Source organism: Phymastichus coffea, unplaced genomic scaffold (assembly GCF_024137745.1).
Source record: "Phymastichus coffea isolate CEN01 unplaced genomic scaffold, Cenicafe_Pcof_1.1 PCOF00002, whole genome shotgun sequence".
Taxonomy (NCBI): domain Eukaryota; kingdom Metazoa; phylum Arthropoda; class Insecta; order Hymenoptera; family Eulophidae; genus Phymastichus; species Phymastichus coffea.
Window position 1 is genome coordinate 9,393,962 of NW_026706813.1, and position 22,508 is coordinate 9,416,469.

The following is a 22,508-nucleotide window of genomic DNA, read 5'->3' on the forward strand; positions in this document are numbered from 1 at the left end:
CAATATTAAGGTAAGCTGGCCAGCTTAATTTCGCGGTCGCGATACAAAGTATGAGTGACGATTAATTTCTCGTATTCGAAGCGTGCATGCAACGGCTCTGTTAACAAAGAGCAGCAGGCGTCCCGACACTGTGTGTCCTCGATGAGCGAGCGCCGATGTCAACATAAACACGCGGGCCGATTCAGTGTAATTTTTGATGTGCTTTCGACTCGCTTATTCCATATTGCTTCCACTCACATTCTCGTAGATTAGTAGATCTATCGGTTGACTGACGCCTGTTTCCCCATGCTCTCCGGATTACGTATTGAGCATAGATGATTACATTCGCCCTCTAATGAATTCGCGCGAATAAAAACAATTAAACGGTATCTACCCCGTTACAATATATATATATATATATATATATATATATGTATTGTTGGAATTTAATACAAACTACCTATAATCATACTGTATATAGTGACTATGACCCCCTACACTTTCGAATTGTGAGGTATAGGCTTTATAGAGAACAAACACGTGCCTCTACTCTTATAACGGTTTTAGGATCTCGTAGAGTTCACATTAACTTCTGCATCTTTTCAAATGGATTTCGTATTAGATTTTCAAGGCTTTCAAAGTTTAAATGAGTCTTTTGTATGTAAAGAACTCGCATACGAGGTCTGTTCAAAAAGTACCCGGAATTATCGTTTTTCCAAAAAAATATTTATTTATTCGTTTATATCAATGTGGTCCCCTTCAAAGTAGTCCCCCCCCAGATATAATACACTTATGCCAGCATTTTTTCCAATCTTCGAAGCACTCTTGATATTCACTTTTTGGTATGTCCTTGAGCACTCTCAGCGATTCGGCCTTTATTTCTTCAATCGAGAAAAAACCCCGTCCTTTCATGAGTCTCTTCCACTTTGGGAACAGGAAAAAGTCACACGGAGCCATATCTGGTGAATATGGAGGTTGGGGTACGACTACGGTATTGTTTTTGGCCAAAAAATTACGAACAAGCAACGACGAGAGAGCAGGTGCGTTATCGTGATACAAAAGCCATGAATTGTTTTTCCATAAATCGGGGCGTTTTTTTCGGATTGCTTCACGCAAACGTCGCATAACTTCAAGGTAATACTCCTTATTAACCGTACGACCTTGTGATAAGAACTTATGATGCACCACGCCCCTGCAGTCAAAGAAAACTGTAAGCAAAACCTTCACATTTGATCGAACTTGACGTGCTCTTTTCGCTCTTGGTGACGTTGAATGCTTCCAGGTGGACGATTGTGCTTTGGTTTCGATATCATAACCGTACACCCATGTTTCATCACCAGTTATGACCCTTTCAAGCAAACTTGGATCGTCGTTGACGTCGTTTAACAGCTCCTGAGCGATGATCATGCGATTGTTTTTTTGGTCAAAGTTCAGCAGTTTTGGAATGAATTTTGCTGCCACCCGTTTCATGTCCAAAACATTTGAAAAAATGTTATGACATGAGCCAATTGATATGCCAACTTCATCAGCAACTTCTCTAATTGTGATTCGGTGATCATTCAGATCAATTTTTTCCACTTTTTTCACATTTTCATCGATTGTTGACGTGCTGGGTCGACCAGAGCGTTCGTCATCTTCAACGTCTTCGCGGCCATCTTGGAAACGCTTATACCACTCGTAAACACTTATTTTTTTCATAGCAAACTCGCCATAGGCTTTTATAATATTTCACACACTTTATTACACTTTATTTCATTTTTTACGCAAAATTTAATACAAATTCTTTGATCCATTTCTTTTAAAAAACGAAAATCGCCGAACTCATAAAAACACGTCAAACCTTAACAACTACCGCAGACAAAGTAAACAGTGAATATTGCTGAAAATTTTATCATACTTCAGGGGCATGTATACCAACACATTAAAAAAAAATTTTGACAATCGTACTCTCCAGACCCGCGAAATTTAAAAATTCCGGGTATTTTTTGAACACACCTCGTATTTACCATGAGATGTAGATACTGTTCCAACTGTGTTTTTCTTCGAACCACTATATCATTGGTTTCAATTTCCTTTCAAATGCCGAAAAGTGAATCAATTCTTAGAAATGTGTCATCATGGTTTATTATGGAGATCTGACATTATTCCATATAAAAATTTAGCACGTGTACTAAACAATCATTTAGATAATTCTAGAAATATTTATGTAAAAGAATTAAAAAAGAAACAATGGTGTAACGTGGTAAGCGATAGCTTACGACGTCACACATATTAATACCACAGACAAGCGTCAGGAGCCGCGCACACGAGCTGCTGACGAACTTACGACTTGTACAGAGAGAGAGAGAGAGAGAGCTAGGACCGAAGAGAAGGCAGCGCGCTCGCGACTATCAAGCACACATAGGTAATCACGAAGCGCGAATTAGAAACAGAGTGGGGAGCGGCGAAGATATCGGCCGCCGAATATCACACGAGCGAGGCCCCGTGGCTTTTTCGCTCCGTTCGCGGCACGCGACGCATCTTCCGCGATAGCACCGAAGACTCGTCGCTCGCGCGTGACCTTGACGACGAACGACCCTAACGGATGGCTTCACCGTCGGCCCAGCAAGCGCACGCGGCGAAGGCCCCTCCTGGCAGCGCATATCGAGGAGGTAAAATATCGGACGAGCGAGTGCAAACTGAGGGAAGGACCGCGATGTCCATTGCATAAGCGTAAGCATCGCCGTACATTACTCTCTCACTCTCTCTCCCAATAAGCACATAGCTGTGCGAGAGTCGGCTCGGCGGAGCCGACTGGTTTTGAACATTAGCGAGGCGAGGCGAGCCGATGTGGAATTAGCGACAACCGCTGCGAAAGTTTGACGCGTGCCTCTGGCACTGTAAGAGTAACAATTCAATAAAGAGATATGGAAGTCAATTCCGGACCGTCTTCTACTGGACGCTCGCACTCCTCTCCAATTGCATGTACATTACAGGTTTAAACAGGAGTACGAACGCACGCCTCTCCGCGGGCAATCGCTAGCGCTGCGATTGTATACACCTGAGCTAACCGGAACTCCTTCTGCGACGTGTGGTGCGATGCTAATTGTTGTCGACATTAGCTAGTCCGGGAGTACTAATACTATCGCACCGAGCACGTTACAGTGGCGCCCAATCGTAGGTTATAAGATTTAAGCACGTGTACGATTGTAAAAATTTTACAAACCACATTAGTTTCTAGTATAATTTCATTTTCACATCAAGAAAATCGTGTACATCAGAAACAAAATCACAAGGTCAATATATCACGCTGCTTACATTTTGTAAAGCCAGGTTGAGGCTCGAAAGTATTTTCGTGAAGCTTCGATTCACAACATTAGAAATTACGTGTAGCAAAATAATAGCGAGCGAAACCGTAAGCAATACGGAATATTCGCGCCGCATTTCGGAAGCGAAGTTTTGAACCACGCGTCTTGTTTTGTACATCGACCGCTTATCCATTCGATTCCGAAATTAAACGCGAGTATTGCGTACATATTATAAATATCATATAAACTTCTCCGTCCTCTATAGTTTCGTGTACAATTTCTCGACACCGACAATATAATAACGAAGCATAAATTTCGGATTTTCTCAAGATCAATTGTCCCCTTCGAACAAGCGACCACATACGTAATTAGCACCGTAACATTGTAAATACGTATACGTAAATACGTATAAATAAAGCCGAACGTGAATCGAAGCAGAGCGACGCAGGGCATACGATACACGGTAAACATACACGTAATCAAGGTCGCCAAGACAGTTGCTGGTACAAATTATACATTTTATTTTTTTTTCTTTTCCCTTTTCGCCTTCCTTCAACAATCTAAACTCTTCGAGCATTTTTGATAATAACTAACGCAACTCCCTAACAACACAGCGGCGCAAATCACTAGCGCAAATATTCAATTTAAACAAATTAAACAAAAAAGATAAAATACCTTATCAACCGTCGTCGATTAATTTCTAGTAAATACAGATATATATATATATATATATATATATATATAATACCGTCGACCGATCAATTAGATCAAAAAAGACATCAGCTTGGAGCGAGGAAAAAGCCCGCGAGTTCGCGGAAAAACTAACCCGCGACGGAATAAACAACGCCGCGGAAGCCTTGGGAATTTCGGACGCGTTAAATTTAAACAAGAAAAAGGACGCCATAATAACTAGATTAACAGGATCATATGAAGTTAAATTTAAAGACATACCTAGCATAAACGACGAAGAAAGACTGATGGCTATACGCGATAGCTTGCTCGAAGGATTTTTGAAACAACATGAACACACAGAACCCTCCAAGACAATCGAAAACTCAGATCAAAACGAGCAAGCACCATCACTTAATATACAAGATAACGCGACAGGGAGAAACCCAGCGTCACCAGACACCGGGACAATCGTATTAACAGGACCGGACGGCCAAAAATATAAAATACCAACCAGCGTATTCGCACAATTGACAAGCCTAACATCGCGAATAGAAAACATTGCGGATACCGCGCAAACATCAGGTTACACGAATTCGATGATACCGCGCACAGAAACACAATATAATCCGGCCAGTTTACAGCACGACCCATATACAAACTACTAACAATTCGCGAACCAACGCGAAAACATTGACAAATCCCCAAACACCAATTATACCAACATTCAATTCGAGACAAATTCCGTAGAAGACCCCAATCAAATCGCACAAAATAATACGGGCACGATACCAAAGAAAAGAGTTATACCATACCCTCAAGCAGACCTAGGAACACCAAGATTCACACAAGCCGAAACCCCAAAGAATTATGGTCCATACAGACTCTACATAGAGCGCACGTCAAACTACCAAACACCGAAACATAAGGACTTATCAAAAATAGTAACGAACTGGAAACTATCGTTCGACGGAAGCGCAAATAGCGTAGACGAATTTTTTTTTGAAAGTCGAAGAATATGAAATAGTAGCAGGATTAGATAACGAAGAGCTACTGAGAGCATTACCCATGCTGTTATCCGGTACAGCAAAAACATATTATAGAATTAATTCAAAGAACTGGACAGCATGGGAAGAAGCGAAAATCAGCTTACTCGCCTACTACCGCGACGACAGTTTTATCGAGCAAAAAGAAGACGAAATCCGAGAAAGAAAGCAAAAACCAGACGAATCTCTATGCGAATTTGTAGACGCAATGTTATTCTTATACAATCAATACCCAGGGAAAATTTCCAGCGAGAAAAAAATTCACCGCATATTCATAAATATGAACACCAAGTACAAGCAACAACTATACAAGTTCAAAGATTTCGATATCATCAGTTTTGTCCGTGAAACACGAGAATTAAGCAAAGCGCTAGGCGAAAATAGCGGAACAAAAGCAAAACCAGAGGCGGACACCAAATTAGACGCATTTAACGTACATAAACAAAACACATTAACACGCGAAGACGTAACAAATATAGTAAGTACAGAAATGAATATAATATGCAGTGAACTAATCAAATCACTTAATTTGCACAGAAGCCGCTCGCGCGAAAGGCATAACTCAGACCGACGCGGATCGCAAGATAGAGCACGTTACAGTGGCGGACGCGACAGTCGCACTTCGCGCGACCGGGCCGATTATTACAACACGGCAAATAGAACTAACCAACAACAGTACAGAGACAGACAACCCAGCGCCGACCGAACACCAAATCGCAACTCATCAAATGATAGGAATAACAGACAAAACAGTTCAGACAGATACAATAGTGCAAACAGATATAATAGCTCAGATAGATATAATAAAATACACAGAAACGACAGTTCAGACAGATATAATAACCCAAGAAGACATAATAGCTCAGAAAGAGATACCAATACCCAGAAATATAACGATACTAGGCGCAGCAACAGCCCATACCCACGTTCAAACTCTTCAGATAGAGGGAAAGGTTCAAATAGCCGCGAAAATAACACCGATAAACAAGTACAAGTACCAAAAAACCAATCATAGACAACACTAAAAAGGCCGCCGTGTCGTCTACTGCAAAGGCCACCAAGAAGAGAAGTACAAAGAGGAAAGTAGCTTTCGCAGACAAAACACCGTCACTGGATTCATCAGAATTTTCAGAGTACACCCGCTATTTCCTTGAAACATACGTAGGCTAAACGAAAGTTAAAGCGTTGATCGATACAGACGCCCAAAGAACAGCAATAGGGAAAATCTACAAGAAAGTACTCGTGGAAAATAACATCACCACCATCGACCCTACAACACAATACGTCCGTATGGCAAACGGTGAGATAAACCAATGCGAAGGAATATTTTCAGCACCGATCTCAATCAACGCAATAACGAAACAAACAAAATTTATTATAGTCCCGAAAATAAAATACGACTTAATTATAGGATTGGACACAATGCGAATATTAAAAATGAATATTTTTACCGGTAGAAACACATACGCACTCGAAGGTAACAACAACGAAGAATTCGTATTCGTCTTATGCTCAATAGAGACAAACGAGGCCCGAAACGAAATAAAACCCGGATTGTCAGCAGAACAAGCTCAAAAATTGAAAACCTTACTAGATAAAATTTTGCCCCCTAAATCCCAAAACGACAGCGAAATATTACCAACAACACCACTGCTTGAATACGAGATCGAATTAAAAGCCAACGTACAACCGGTGAAACAACGATGCTACCCAGTATCACCGAAGCTAGAAAAGCAAATGCACGAGCACATAAAGGAACTCGAAAGCAAAGGCATCATCGATAAATCAGACAGCGAATGGTCATCACCGGTAATAATGGTGAAAAAACGCGAAGGGAAATACCGTATGTGCGTTGACCTGCGCGTAGTCAATAAACTCACCAAGCGCGACGCGTACCCCATACCCATTATGGAAATAATTCTAGCCAAATTAAAAGCCGCGCGCTATGTGAGCCAAATCGATTTAAGTATGGCCTACCATCAAATACGTTTAAAGAAGAATTGCCGAAATATAACAGCCTTTTCTCCCTTTGGCCTAGGCTTATGGCAATACAAGCGCCTCCCCATGGGATTCAGCGGAGCGCGAGCAGCGTTCCAACGCTTAATGGACAAAATTTTAAAAGAGTTTGAGCCGTATTGTTATGTATACCTCGACGACATAGTGATAATAACAGAATATTAATAAAATAAATAAAATTAATAATCTTAAAGAAAATAGTACAAAAGCTAGTGCAAGCACATTTAACAATAAATAGAGAAAAATCGCACTTTTGCAAATCAAGCATTAAATACCTAGGATTCATAATAGACGAACAAGGTATACACATAGATCCCGAAAAAACAGAAGCAATTAAGAATTACCCCAGACCACGTACATTGCGCCAACTACGGAGATTCCTGGGAATGGGATCATGGTATAGGAAATTCATACGCGACTACGCAAAACTTGCACACCCTTTAACCAGCCTCACAAAGAAGAACATAAAATTCCGTTGGAAAAAAGAGCATAACAAAGCATTTAAAACAATAATAGAAGCGCTAATAAGCGCACCGGTTTTGCATATCCCCGATCCAGAAGCCCCATATTTTCTACACTGCGATGCAAGCGATACAGGCATCGGAAACGTACTTACACAGAAGATAGAAAAAGAAGAAAAAGTCATCGCCTACGCGAGCAGAGCCTTGAAACCAAATGAAAAGAATTTTTCCACAACAGAGCGCGAAAGTCTAGCAGTTCTCAAAGGCATACGTAAATTCCGAGCTTATATCGAAGGAGATACCTTTACGGTGATCACAGATCACGCAGCACTTAAATGGCTGTTCGCCAAGAAAAACCCCACCGGTAGATTAGCACGCTGGATAGATGAGTTGATGGGATACGAATTCGAAGTGATCCATCGCAAAGGCACATATAACGTAGTACCCGATTGCTTAAGCAGAGCTTTTGAAACAGAGACAGAATCACAAATCGACGCCTTCGAATTAAACGAACATTCCGGGAAATGGTACAACAAATTAATAACAAACGTACAAAAGGCACCTCATCGTTACCGCGATCACAAGATAATAAACGGAAACCTATACATATATAAAGAAAATAGACGGCACAACAATGTAATAGACGACTTACATACGCGGAAGCTAATAGTACCAACGAACATGATAAACGCAATATTACATGAATCGCATAACGAACCAAGCGCGGGACACCAAGGAATCGACCTAACGTTCACAAAAATTAAAACACGTTACTATTGGCCTGGCATGTACCGCGATACGCGTAAATATGTACGCGAATGTCACACTTGCCAAATGACAAAATACAACCAAAGCAAAAAGATTGGCCTAATGAGCACACGTGAAGTAACCGAACCGAACCAAATAATAGCAGCCGATTTAATGGGAAATTTCCCAAGGAGTAAAAATGGCATGGAATATTTACTAATATTCGAAGACTTATTCACACGCTACGCAATCTGCCAACCACTACGAAATAAATCGAGCGAATTAATCAAAAAGGCAATCGAAAGAGAATTATGCGCACGCGTTGGCACACCCAAAAAATTAATATCAGACAACGGGAAAGAATTTATAGCCGAAAATGTAAAAAACTTCCTAGAGGAAAACGGTATAGAACACGAATTAACACCTGTGTACCACGCACAAGCAAATCCAACGGAACACGTAAATAAAACAATTAAAACAATGATCAGAGCGTTCATCCCAGAAAATCACAAAGAATGGGATACACATATCCCACAGCTACAATTCGCGTATAATACGAGCGTAAACGCAGCCACGGGCGTCACGCCCGCATTTTTAACATTCGGACGAGAATTAGAACCCCCCATATGCTGGCGAAGAAACATAGAAAAAATTAGACATAAATTGCCAAACTCAAACACGATAGAAATCACTAAACAAGAATCGTCACCCCATCCTAATAACGAAAATAACGAAAATAATTATACAGATCACGTCAACAACGAAACTACAAACAAAATAATAACCCGATCACAAACGAAAAATGAACCAACAACCGAAACACAAAATAAAACGGTAACAAAAGAGAATAAATCAAAAGACAATGTAGCTAAATGGGTAGAGCGCATGGAAAAATTACCGCAAATGTTCAAGCATACACAGGAACGCGTGAAAAACCAACAGGAAAAACAGCGAAACCATTATAACAAAAATAGAAGGGAATGGCAATTTAAAATAGGCGACCTAGTAAAACATCGGAACAAGAAGCTGTCTTCCGCAACAAAAAACTTTAATGCATCACTCGCGAATACGTACGTGGGCCCTTGCGATATCGTACAACAGCTCGGCAAAAATACATATAAACTAAGATATAAGGGCAAAATATTAAAAAGCCATTGGCACGCGAGCGACTTATATGTATACCACCCCAACGCTACAACGAACACAGGAAACGCCAACATCAACCTACAGAAGAAAGACACTGAATCAACGCTAAACCTCCCAGCAAAGCAGCCCCTATCAGAGAAAAGAAAAAGGGGAAGACCACGGAAATTACAGCCGCCATAGCACCATAACAACAACAAAAAAGCATTCCGGCGCAACAACCTACATCGGCGCTGAAAGAAAAAACATGCGCGCAAGCATACGCACACGCTACAAAACAAAGTTTTTAAAACGCCCGGCGCAGGCAAAGGCGCATACGGCCAAGATAGCCAAAACAAGTCTCGACAGGCCCAGCCACGAGAAAAGGCCGCCGCCGCCTCCCTCTCAACCAACATACACCCACAGGTGTGCAACAGCACATAAGCGCCAAGGGGCAAGAGAGAGACAGACAGAGCCTCCCTCCACTAGACGCGCCTAGAGAAAGCGCGCGCCGGCAGCAAGTCGTAGCCGGCACTCAAAGCAATCGGCAGCAAGCTGCATCGGCACAACCCCGTGATTACACATCAAGTTCGAAGTTCTAAAAGTGCACATTACAGTTACACGTTACAGTGGCAGCACATACGGTTAGTGGCAGTACTTACGGTGGCAAAATCAGGAAGTGCACATAAAAGTGAAGTGAAGCAAGTGTCAGTGCAGTAAAAATAAAAGCACAGCAGTTGCGCGCGCACGTGCAAATCAGCGCAGACAATGGCGAATGACGGCGAAGCCGCGAGACAGACCCGCGACATGGAGGACCTAATACAAAGGCTCCAACGCTGGTCGCCTTTCGCCCGATCACCAGCGCGCACAAAAACCAGCGGCACGCAAACATCACCCGCCGGGACGGGCATGAAGGAAGCACCGGCAGACACAGCAGCCGCCAGTACACAGACAAGACTCATCCGCGTCCGCGAAGCCGGCACGCAGACGAGCACGCGCGTGGAGGAGCGACAACAAGCGCACACGCACCGAGACACCGTGCGCTACACAGAGATAGGCACAATCTCGTTGCCAGAATTCGCCGATTTTAAATTGCCGGAGCCGACAGAGGAAAAGAAAAAAGAAATGCAACGGGACAAACAGCTCACAAAAAAGAACAAAGCCGAGGAGGAACGCCGAGAGGCAACCGAGCAGGCGCGCCAACAAAAAGTGGCTGATAAAGAAGAGAGGCAACGCAGGGAAAAAGCTCGTGCCAGAACAGTGCCAGCCGAGAGCCAACTCGCGTGGCGAGCACATTTCTTCCGCGCAAATCACTCGATTGAAGTAGCGCGGAAGAAGCTCAAACAAAAGCAGCTGTGCCAGGACGCAGCGAAAATGGCAGTGCCAGAGAGATTGCGGCCGGAAGTGTCGCGCCGCCTACGACAATACATAGCCACACATGAGGAGATAGAGGAGCAGATCGACGCAATAGCGATCACCGAAACCATCGAGCTCCTGCAACATCAAGCCGAGGTAATAGCGAAGCAAATGGCAGAAGAGACCAAACACAGCACAACACAGCAACACAGCGCAGCTCAGCAGCACAGCGCAGTACAGCAGCACAACAGCACAGCGCAGCTCAACAGCACAGCGCAGCACAACAGCACAGCGCAGCACAACAGCACAGCGCAGCACAGCAGCACAGTGCAGCACAACAGCACATCAGCACAACGCAATGCAGCAACTGTACAGCACAGCGACATTGCAGCACAGCGAAACAACATAACAACATCAGCACAGCAATACCTGCAACAACGAACCGTGAGCGAGGTATTGCCACGTCCACGACAGACAACAAGCACAGTGGCCGAGAAAGGATTACCCGACCAGACGAACGAGCACCGCAGTGGAAATCCGAGAAGGATGTTTTACGAAAACAAGTACGACGTCCCTGGGATGGAGAATCTGCGGGACTTACTAACTAAGAAGTTGGTAAGCAAACAGTGGCACCCGCAGAATGAAGATCAACGGGAGTTGCTAAGAAGAGCACACCGTAAAGAATACGAAGGAAGGATGCTACGCGCACAGAAAAATAAATAAATAAGGAAGTGTTAGTGTCAGTGTTAGCCAAAAATACGTTTTTTTTGTGTGTTTTGAATGGAAGATGGCAGTCAAGAGGCAATCAACAACATGAACAGTTTTCGTGTTTTTCTTTTCTTTAAGTTATTTTTTTTTCTTTTTTTTCTTTTTCTTTTTTTTCTCCCTATTCTTTATAAAGTTATATAAAATATATTATTATTTATAGAATTATCTCATTATTTATAGAATAATATTATTATTTATAAAAAAAAAAAACTGAACCTACTTTACTTTATAAGCATTTTTTTTTTCTTTGTATACCATCTTGCGCCACAACAAAAATATGTATCAACAGCGACAAAAAATTACCTTTTTATTTTTTTTAAATTATGTTAATTAATTACATTATTTTTTGTAATATAACAGGCTGCCGTTTAGTCTAAAATATCTCTTAAACGTACCTATATAACGACTAAACGACGCCTAGTTATCTATGTGCTTGAAGCACATCAACCTACCTTGTCTTGGAGTGCGCCTGCGCAGAGTCCGTTCGCTACTCCGAGTTGGGTTCCCCCAACTCGCCGCTTGGCGGCGCTGTCGCCCTTGCTTAGTAGCGCTCGCGCAGCCGCTGCTGGAAACTCTGTTGACGATTCCCGTCTATCGGTATCCGCGTGATCCGTGCTACGCTACCGGCGAAATCGAATCGAATGTAAACAAATATAGGCGCGACCTCCGGACAAAGGAAAGACTAAATAACGATGACTAGATTTAGTAAAGACTAACGTTCACTTTATTCAGGCAATTTAATTACACGGGGGTTTTGCCGAGAGACTTGCGCACGCTAGCGCGAATGACAGTATACGCTGTATGAGAGAGAGAGAGAAAACCCGTTCGCCGCGAACTAACCGCTCGCACGCAACAATTAATCCCTTCGCGCACGCTGCGCGGGATCGCACGCTATTAACAATAATAGGGGAAGGTGCACCTATCGCGAGAACGATGAGGATACGGTGGCCAACCGTATCCGATCAACACGCTGCTAATAAGCTGCTTCGCTGCTTGCCGCACCGCCGCGATTACTGTTGCAGCTGTTGCTGTTGCTGCCGCTGCGGATATTGCTGTTGCTGCTGTCGCTGCTACTGCTATTGCTGCTATTGCTGCTGTTGCTGCCCTCAGCACACCGCACCAACGTTCGCACCTCTGACCTCGCACTTCGCACCACCAAAACGAAAACGCGATAACGACACGGGAAAGGGTTAGCTACGATGTAGGCTGACTGAGTGATACAGTCATACTGCCTATTGAACGCTCCCCTCCCGGTCATTGCCCCTACGCGCCCTCTCTCTCTCGCGAACCGATCGCGGCGTTTCTCGAACAACCGCTAATTAACCTCGCGTGAGTCGAACGATTTTCGGTAATCGTTGCAGTAATTACTATTATCACCATTATATATTATATATTTATTATTCCATAGTCATAGCACTGACTTCAAGTTATAAGTATTAAGCCAAATATGTACAAGTTAAAGTATATCAAAATAAATAGAAATAATATCAATGCACATGGTACGAATTAATTTAAAAATAATAAATAAACATAATGAATGTGTACACGCCCCATACAAGCCCGTCGAGAGAAAGAGAGAGTAACACGATGTGTTACAGGAATTATACCGCGTTTTAATACTCATAATTTCAAAATAACTATTACTTTTGCCACAATGTACAGTTTCTCTTTTCCTTCATAAATTATACGTACACATACCATCTTCATTTCCTTTTTTTCTCAGCAAGTGATATACATATATTTTTTTTTGCTATATTTCATCGCCTCTTAAAATAAGCCTCCTGTGCAAGAGGGTACGTTATATCACATTCAGGTACACGGCAACGCAAGCCACTCAACACAACCATAACCTTGCACACACAGCTGAAAAAAGGGTAAGAGTGTACGTAACACATGGTGCAGGCATTCCCACATCTCGTGTACACGAAAACCTCGGGTTTTCGATTACGGCGGGGGCAGTGTAACGTGGTAAGCGATAGCTTACGACGTCACACATATTAATACCACAGACAAGCGTCAGGAGCCGCGCACACGAGCTGCTGACGAACTTACGACTTGTACAGAGAGAGAGAGAGAGAGCTAGGACCGAAGAGAAGGCAGCGCGCTCGCGACTATCAAGCACACATAGGTAATCACGAAGCGCGAATTAGAAACAGAGTGGGGAGCGGCGAAGATATCGGCCGCCGAATATCACACGAGCGAAGCCCCGTGGCTTTTTCGCTCCGTTCGCGGCACGCGACGCATCTTCCGCGATAGCACCGAAGACTCGTCGCTCGCGCGTGACCTTGACGACGAACGACCCTAACGGACGGCTTCACCGTCGGCCCAGCAAGCGCACGCGGCGAAGGCCCCTCCTGGCAGCGCATATCGAGGAGGTAAAATATCGGACGAGCGAGTGCAAACTGAGGGAAGGACCGCGATGTCCATCGCATAAGTGTAAGCATCGCCGTACATTACTCTCTCTCTCTCTCTCCCAATAAGCACATAGCTGTGCGATAGTCGGCTCGGCGGAGCCGACTGGTTTTGTACATTAGCGAGGCGAGGCGAGCCGATGTGGAATTAGCGACAACCGCTGCGAAAGTTTGACGCGTGCCTCTGGCACTGTAAGAGTAACAATTCAATAAAGGGATATGGAAGTCAATTCCGGACCGTCTTCTACTGGACGCTCGCACTCCTCTCCAATTGCATGTACATTACAGGTTTAAGCAGGAGTACGAACGCACGCCTCTCCGCGGGCAATCGCTAGCGCTGCGATTGTGTACACCTGAGCTAACCGGAACTCCTTCTGCGACGTGTGGTGCGATGCTAATTGTTGTCGACATTAGCTAGTCCGGGAGTACTAATATTATCGCACCGAGCACGTTACAATGGTTACAAAAAATATTACCCGAAAAGTAAGTATAAAAATTATTTTTATTTTTTGTTAGAAATTAAAATCATTATTAATTAGAAACTTTGTATGTGCCGTTGTAAATGCACAAAGATTGTTTTTATGGATAAAAGCTAGACGGAAGCAATCTGAAGTCGAAGGTATTGATGAAGTTGACAATATTACATATAAAAATTTAACTCAATATTTCGATATAGCGATGTCAACTACTGAAAATAAAGATTATAGACAGACTGTTTTCGTAGGCTCACCTTTAAAAGTATTGGTAACGTGTAAGTTCGTTACAAATATATATAAATATATATAGAAAATGACCTATAAAAATGGCCCTATTATTCTATTATTTATTATACCTGTCTAAAGATTTAGCATATAAATTAGGTGGTCCGGATTCCAATAGGGTATCGCTGATGGGATAACCCTTACATTTTTTTATACTACACATCTTTGCAGCTTTTGTAATTTTCATAATTTAAATATTTGAAATTTTTGCAAAACTTCCAAAATTATTAAAATTTGTCAAGCATATTTTATTATGCAGATTATCATACATATTAATTTTTATTTGCAGATTTTGAATATTTCGCATATTTACGCAAACTTACGCATATTTGCAGTTGACCTTGATATAAAAATATGCACGTTCCTCTAAGAGTTAAGTAACTTTACTTTTAGTTTCGATCTAAGCCGTAGTTCATCAGTAACTTGAGTTTACTTACAGTAGAGAAATGATCATAACAATGCTTTGCAAACGCATGCTTCATCAACTGTTAATTAGCTTTAGAAGAGTCGATATCATTTGATGATTAAACTTGTAATAATTATTAAAAATAATTATTAGTGGTGCATAGTATCAATTCATCTATTATTTTCAATCATTCATAGAGATTGTAATAGAATATTAAGCCAAAGTAGCGACGATCTCCGTGGATATAAAAAGAAGTCTTATCGTAAGATGATAAATTATATTTATTTATATATTTAATTTTAGGGAATAAGATTAACATTAATTTATTCAGTAATTACCTTAGAAAAATGATTGTCGCCTAATTTTACAAGTGGTGTCGTTGGAAACATACGTTGTGGAGACATGGATAATGACCCATTACGTAATATATACAAGTTACTCATAACGAGAAATAAGTCCGAGGTTTTCTTAACGGGTAAAAACCTACTTCGAGGAACGTGAATACCTGAAAATAAAATGAAATCTATTATTTATTTACAACACTAAATTTTTCATCGATCAACTGTTATTTATTACCAAGAATATTATTACAAGCTATAATATTGATTTGAAGCACTAAATAGAATGGTAGTACAATATTATCTAAAATACCGTTAATATTAAACGCCGTTATTTTTCATAATCTAACATGACATAAAATTTGATTTTAAAAGGGCTCATGAGGATGAGTCTGTAATAAAAAAAATACTTTACAAATTGTTTTGAAATTCATGCCAAAATTTAGTAAACTGTAAGAAAATTAAAAGTATAGTCTAATGGTTATTCGTATTATAACGAGTGTGAATGATACTTGTTATGTCTCTCTCCCATAGTCTAATTTATTAATATAAGCCAAATGTATATTATATGTCATTTTAATTTCAGTAGGCTGAAGCAAGGTAGGTAACAGAGAGAGAGAGAGAGAGAGAGAGAGAGAGAGAGAGAGAGAGAGAGAGAGAGAGAGAGAGAGAGACTGTTCGACTATCGAACGCGCGGACCGCGAGGAGGGCGCTTGATTTTCTCTTGGCGCGGCAGATTCGGCTATCGTTCTTCAACGCGAGCGTACGTGTTTAGCTGTCGATTCAATACTCGAGTCTGTACATCCTGGACAGTGTGATCTAGAGTGTGCGGTGTGAGAGTTTTTGAGCTGATTAATCGTGCAAGTGTGGAGTGTGTGAGTGACGGCCTCCTGCCACCGGCGCTAGTCTATTCGGGCCTATTATTTAATTACAGTTTGTAATTCGAGCGCCTATTGCGAGCCGACCTTCAAGGGGTAGCAACTTGTAAGTACTGCTGCGTACCTCATTCTCTTTCTCCCAATTCAGCTTCTTGCTTTCTCTCTCTTCTTTTTGCTTCGCCGCTCTTATATTATTTTTTGTAACATTTATCCGTTATTGTAATAAATAACACGCTTATTTCTTAACACGCGTCCATTTTATTCCGTCCTTCCGCCTATCCCCTCGACCTTTCAATCTCGCGCTTAGGCGTGCGAGTCTTACGCCGTGACCTAGCATTGGAGCTACGATGCCCCGACGACACCTGACGAGCCGAGCTGTTCCTGCCTAACCAAGCCCGGATTCTTTACTTGCGTTATCCGCAAATTGTCATATATTAATTTTTATGTCAACGGGACTGTTCCCCGTTACAGTATATAATGGTTTCAAGAGTTGAGTAGGTTTTATGGTGTTAGGGAGAGTCTCAAATTTTAAGTATACTGATGTGTGCTACAAATATTTTTAATTGAAAAACGACGAAATCAAAAAGCTTATTTAGAAAATAGTTTTAAAAATTAAGGTAAAATAAACTAAAAATGCTACATCTTATTCAAAAATTTTACTTTTTAGTCTCAAGCTTCCTAAATTGATAAATTTGTAAAAACTCAACCCATGCAAATCATGTTACTAATAAGGGAAGATTTATCTGAATCCGTTGGACCATGGATTTTGCTTAAATTAGATAATTCAAATATTCAAATAGGTAACTCAAATAGATATTCTATCATAATGAAAAATTACATTTCACTTCATAAGATAATACTTGTCGAAAAAGGGGTCTATTGTAATTTAAGAGATCAATAGTCAACAAAAGATATATAGCTCTCTCTCTCTCTCTCTCTCTCTCTCTCTCTCTCTCTCTCTCTCTCTCTCTCTCCCTGTCTCCCTCTTTCTCTCTTCGTTCGTTTGATTTACTATAAGTCTATTCATAACTTTCTCAGCAAGACCAGAACTGTCTCGGAATCATTTGGATTCCTTCGTCCGACATCGAGAAACTTTATTATTTTTATATGGCGGAGCGTACGCGCGGATCCTATTCATGTCTTCCCAGAGAAAGACCTTATCACTCTTAAGGGTTACATGTCACATCAAAATGGTCCTACACCTCGTCCTCATTAGAAAATTCTTGATCCATACCGTAGTACTTTGCGGCGGTGTAACAATCTCGCTCTTTCTCGTAAAGTACTTTTGCACACCGAATTACCCAACAGTGACCTAGTTTATCAGGTTAGTTCAATGGACAAACAGTAATACTCCTATAGTTGCGATGGTGGCTTCTATCCATGGGCTCCATGTGTGGCCTCAATCATTTAAATGATCTTTTAATGGTTGGATACTCACGTTAGTACTTTCAATGTTCCGCCGTTTACACAGTCCCAATCATGGATTTCTGTTTTGTCACTATCTTTGACTCTTCCTTTCCATATGATCGATAAATTAAGAGATTTTTTTCTCGCTTCTTCAGCATTGCACTGGCTATTTGCTGACTGGCTATTCAGAAAGCATTTGAGTTCGGGTTTCGATCGCCTCAACCCTTATTCTTACAAAATAAAGCTCACTCTTATACCAAATCGCGCTGCTCCACCCAGTGCTCTGCTATTTAGGTCTGTCGCTGTCACTAACATTCCTTTCTCACCAAGACATGAATGCATCTCCAGTTTATAATGCTTGATGATTTGATATGAACCCATAATGAATATCCATCGACCATGTGTCTTTCTTGCTGACTTATATTCATATTATCTGTCTAAATAATACCGACCATTTCATTCAACTCAAAATCCAAACTGGCAGCTGTTATTATAATATAATTATAATAGAATCTTCCTCAAGGACGACATCGTTGACTTACATCTTAACACCGCAATTAACAGTTTGAATTTTTTTCGCCATAACTGTGGATGCAAGAGGTGACATAGCGTAGACCTGAATATTTGGATATAGATACTGTCAAAGTCTTGGATACTTCATCAACTATTTTCAATAATTAGCCAAAATTTTTACTTGTTGAAATAAAGTGTAATAATCTTAATCTAGTTGCTAACGATCCGTCTTTCTTAGTAATATTGCCATTATACCATTGTTTTAAAAGAAGATTTTAATGTTGACCTTCGTTTGCCAATCCCTCAGGATGCCGCCACACTTCAATACCTGGTAGATACAAAACAGGCTCTGGATTTGTTTTTCATCTATTTTTCAAACTACATTCAGGCGGTGACTGATAAAGCTGTTTTAGTCTATGTGTAGCTTCATGCTACTTTAGGTATTCTGCAGGTATTATGCTTGGACCCCTGTTTTTATCGATCTTTATAAATGACCCCCCAATAATTATTTACTTTATCAATTACATCCTTTATGCTAATGATACTCAAAACCACGTTCATTGCGTCTGATAATAATAAGAGAATATCTAGAGCTCAGCTTTACCATTGAGTGGGAGAGCCACTTAGTTAAGATTATTAGAAATGCTAACCACTCTCTTTATTCTCTTAAGTTTTACCAGAGAATACTTCCACTTTAAATGAAGAAGAGCTCAATAGAAACCTTGGTTCACCTCAAAAATCTACATGATTTTCAAGAAATTTTGAGCAGTCCAATCGTAGGTTTTAACATCGAATGTCTCCATCTTCGTCGTCGTTCAATTCATCTCATTCAACTTTTTGAGTGATATTAGTACGCATATTTTACTTTATCGCCTTGTATATAATCCTAAATTAGAAATTTTCAATAATAATTTGCTACGGCAAACTTATTATATTATATTGTCTGCAATCGCTCATCACAATATTCAAGGGCTCGCTTCTCTCATTTAAATCTTAATGTCATTGCGGAATGATCACTGAGAAACCCATATCCTGCTTTCTATTTTAAAGCAAAGCAAGGTTTGGAAAATAACTTTCTCGATTCGTACGATACAGTTTCTCAGCGACATTAGTCTTCAATTTTTTTTGGAGAGTACGCAAATGAATTCAAATCCTGGTTTCTTACCCTTTTGCTTGATCTATAGCAGCCAGAGTTGAGAGTATCACTTGAAGGCATAACTAATCGAGAGGTTGTGATGAATCACCTCTTCGTTATGGTTTTTTCGAAGTCTCGGCTTTTTTATTCATTTGAACCATTCTGATTGTACCTGGTAGCTACCTCAGATTTAATTTTTTTCGCGAGTGACAATGAAGTCATAAATACTTATATGAGAAAGGGTCTTTAAATTCTTTCCTCTGTCAACGTTTGTTAATCTATATTTCGGACCCCATGACAATCACTACTACTATCATTATAAATTTAATTTGTTGTACTGATGTATAGCATCGGTAAGGCATTGATTTTCGTTCGACTTTTAATGTAATCTAGTTTTATGCGTTTGGTATAAGCTCTTTGTATATCACTCTTTTTTTATTTTTGGTTTACTTTATTGTAATTGACCAGCCTAACAGCATTTAGCGTTGTTACCGACTACTTCGCTTTTTATAATATTTACTCTTAAGACAACGACTTTCGATTCTCAGGCAATAAAATATCAAAATTTTTTAAATTTCTTTACTTAACTTTAGTGAAGAAGTCACATCCTTTGTGGAACCATTTAAATCTATAGAAAATATTGATACGAGGCTAACCATCATCTTGATCAACTGTTTAATAATCAGATGTTGTTGCGCTTACACTTTGAACAACTGAAACGTGTACCAAAGCGCGAAAGCAAGCAAGAGAGAAATTCAATTGAATACCGACTCTCACTACAAACGGGGATGAGGTAAATGTCAATAACAAACATCAAACATGACTTCAACTTAAGAAGAGTTATAACGAGCGGCCAGACCCTCGTTATGTCTCTCTCTCCCCGTACATAATTATAATTATTCCTATATATATATAATTATCTTATAATTATCTCACTTGTATGGCAGCTAAAGGTAAGTCAGAGAGAGCGCTAATAGAGGGCGAGCTAGGCAGAGAGAATTCGGGAGGCCGGCGCGACGCGCGCGAGTAAGAGAGTGGGGCAGGACAAAGCCTCGCGATAAGGACTCTCTCTTGTACCGGCGACTTCGAAGCACGTGGACGTGTGACGAGCGGCTATACACGTGCTTGCGATCTTTTGCTGTCCGACTTTTCGCAACTAACTTTTGTGACTGACATTTCGGTTGCCTGCGAATACGCGAGTGTCCACTCGGTGTAAGGTTTCGGTACCGAGATTGCCCCTAGTGCCTTTGGTGGGCTAGTTCCTGCGACCACGCGTGCGAGCCCTTAAGGCTGCCCGCCTTTTGACTGCACCCGAGCTGCACACTGCGCGTCATCGCGAGCCACGTGCGAGGCTGAGGATATTGCCTGCAGGGCTAACGCCGAGACATTATTGTAAGTACCATCTCGAATACGTGTCTCTCTCGCTAGCTTTTCGCCTCTCTCTCTCCCGCTTACACTGCGTATTAATTTTGTATTATTCTCCGTAGTAAACTCTATGTCACTCGTATATCTGTTTTCTTCTTTTGCGCTTCCTTTTTACCTATCGTAAGCAATCCCGTTCCGTCCGGCTATCGCACATGAATTTCGTGATCGCTCCAAAGCGCCCATAGGACTACGCGACGCTCTCCGTGGGCCAAGGTAACAGACGCTGCACCACGACGTCCCTGTTGCTGCTGGGCTAGGCTTTGCGCAGCCTATTACGAGGCCCACACCGAGCTGTTTTAATCCCCTCGTAATTTATATAACGAGCGACCCGCGCTGGGTCAAAACCCCGTTATAGAGTCAATTCATTTATTACATAATTTAGTAATACAGTATTATTCACTTGCCGAGGGGTTTGGTCTCGCTAAGGGATTTGGTCTCTATCGAAATACAATATATATATATATATATATATATATATATATATATATATATATATATATATATATATATTTTTTTTTTTTTTTTTTTTCTCTAAGATATAAAGATCCTTAAGACAGTATTACAATAGATTGTTACGTCTTACGACGCCTCCCGAATTCCTTTATAAAATTCCGAAACTCAAGATCTTAAAGAAACTCAATATCTGTATATGTCAACAAAAGTTATTGTACTCTCACGAACTCTCAGACAGGTGGCAAACTAAAAAGTCTTACTCTGCAAATTGCGATGGAGCAATCAAAACCTACTTAAAATTGCAAATATAGATAATTTGTAACGGAGAATCTCGGCTAGGCTGATCTCGTCCGTTTGGCTCTCGTAAATGTCCGTGCACCGCGCCAGGCTGAGAGTGTGTGCGTTTGGTACACACACTCACGCTTGGACCTTTTATTTACGAGGTGCTGAACACGGGCTAAGCTGACGACTGGAGCGATGCAGATGGCGCAGAAGAAGAGAGAGAGAGAGAGAGAGCGCTCGAATTGCGGATCGCCGCAGAAAATTCGGGGAGTCTCTGCTAAGCTATAAGCAGAGGAAGTCGCGCGCGCGGATAAAACCGACGGTTACGGTTTTTCCAAGTTGGCCTCGCGACCTCGTCGACGATCATTCGTTTCGGATACACGCCCGGTGCGCGGACGAGTATTGGAGCGTGAGGCTGGGTCGCACCCAGCCGTGTCCCGAAGTATACCCGGCACCGGTGCGTGTGGGTAACTGGCGAGGTGCGCGGGTGCGCGCGTGAGCAGTATGGACGTGCTGCAGCACCGAACAATAAAGAGACGGCGAAGACAACAGCAACAACAACCAACGAGCGAGTTACGGGTTGAGGCAGCAGTATTGTGGAGTGAACGAGGGAACGAGAGGGAGGAAAATAGCGACGACAACAGGCATCAGCGAAACGGTCAGCGGGGAGCACACCAGTGACGTCACGGTGCAGAGCGCTCTAGCCGTCGGAGAGGCTGAAGGTCGAGGTCGGTGCCGTGTTTTTCTCTTGTCTGTTGTGTTTATTCGCCGCTGTATCACTCCTCATCCCGACTTCGAATCTGTGCGTTTAACGTGTTTATGCTCGACGCGTTATTCAGTCGTGGGAACGTCTTTTGCTTCCCGAATCCCCGAATAAATAATTTGTGCGGACGGTCGCGAGCAACCCAGATGGGTACGGCCGGAATTCTCCGTTACAAATTTAACAAAACTCTGTAGGTATAAAAACCCGCGAAGCCCCGTAGCAAACAGTTCGTAAGAGTCCAAGTCAAAGACTACGTCTTAGATCTCCGTTTTCACACCTATATAT

At 41.6% G+C, this 22,508-nt stretch overlaps 1 protein-coding gene across 4 annotated transcripts in view; it reads right to left on the reverse strand.

Annotated features, from left to right (window-relative positions):
- LOC131663228 (UTP--glucose-1-phosphate uridylyltransferase) overlaps window positions 1–22,508 on the reverse strand; it is an 826,217-nt gene that overhangs the window by 133,061 nt on the left and 670,648 nt on the right. For all 4 annotated transcript variants that reach the window (XM_058933501.1, XM_058933529.1, XM_058933520.1 and 1 more), the window contains exon 9: window positions 15,368–15,534. In XM_058933501.1, the coding sequence (XP_058789484.1) occupies window positions 15,368–15,534 (167 nt within the window). The remainder of the gene's footprint in view (window positions 1–15,367; window positions 15,535–22,508) is intronic.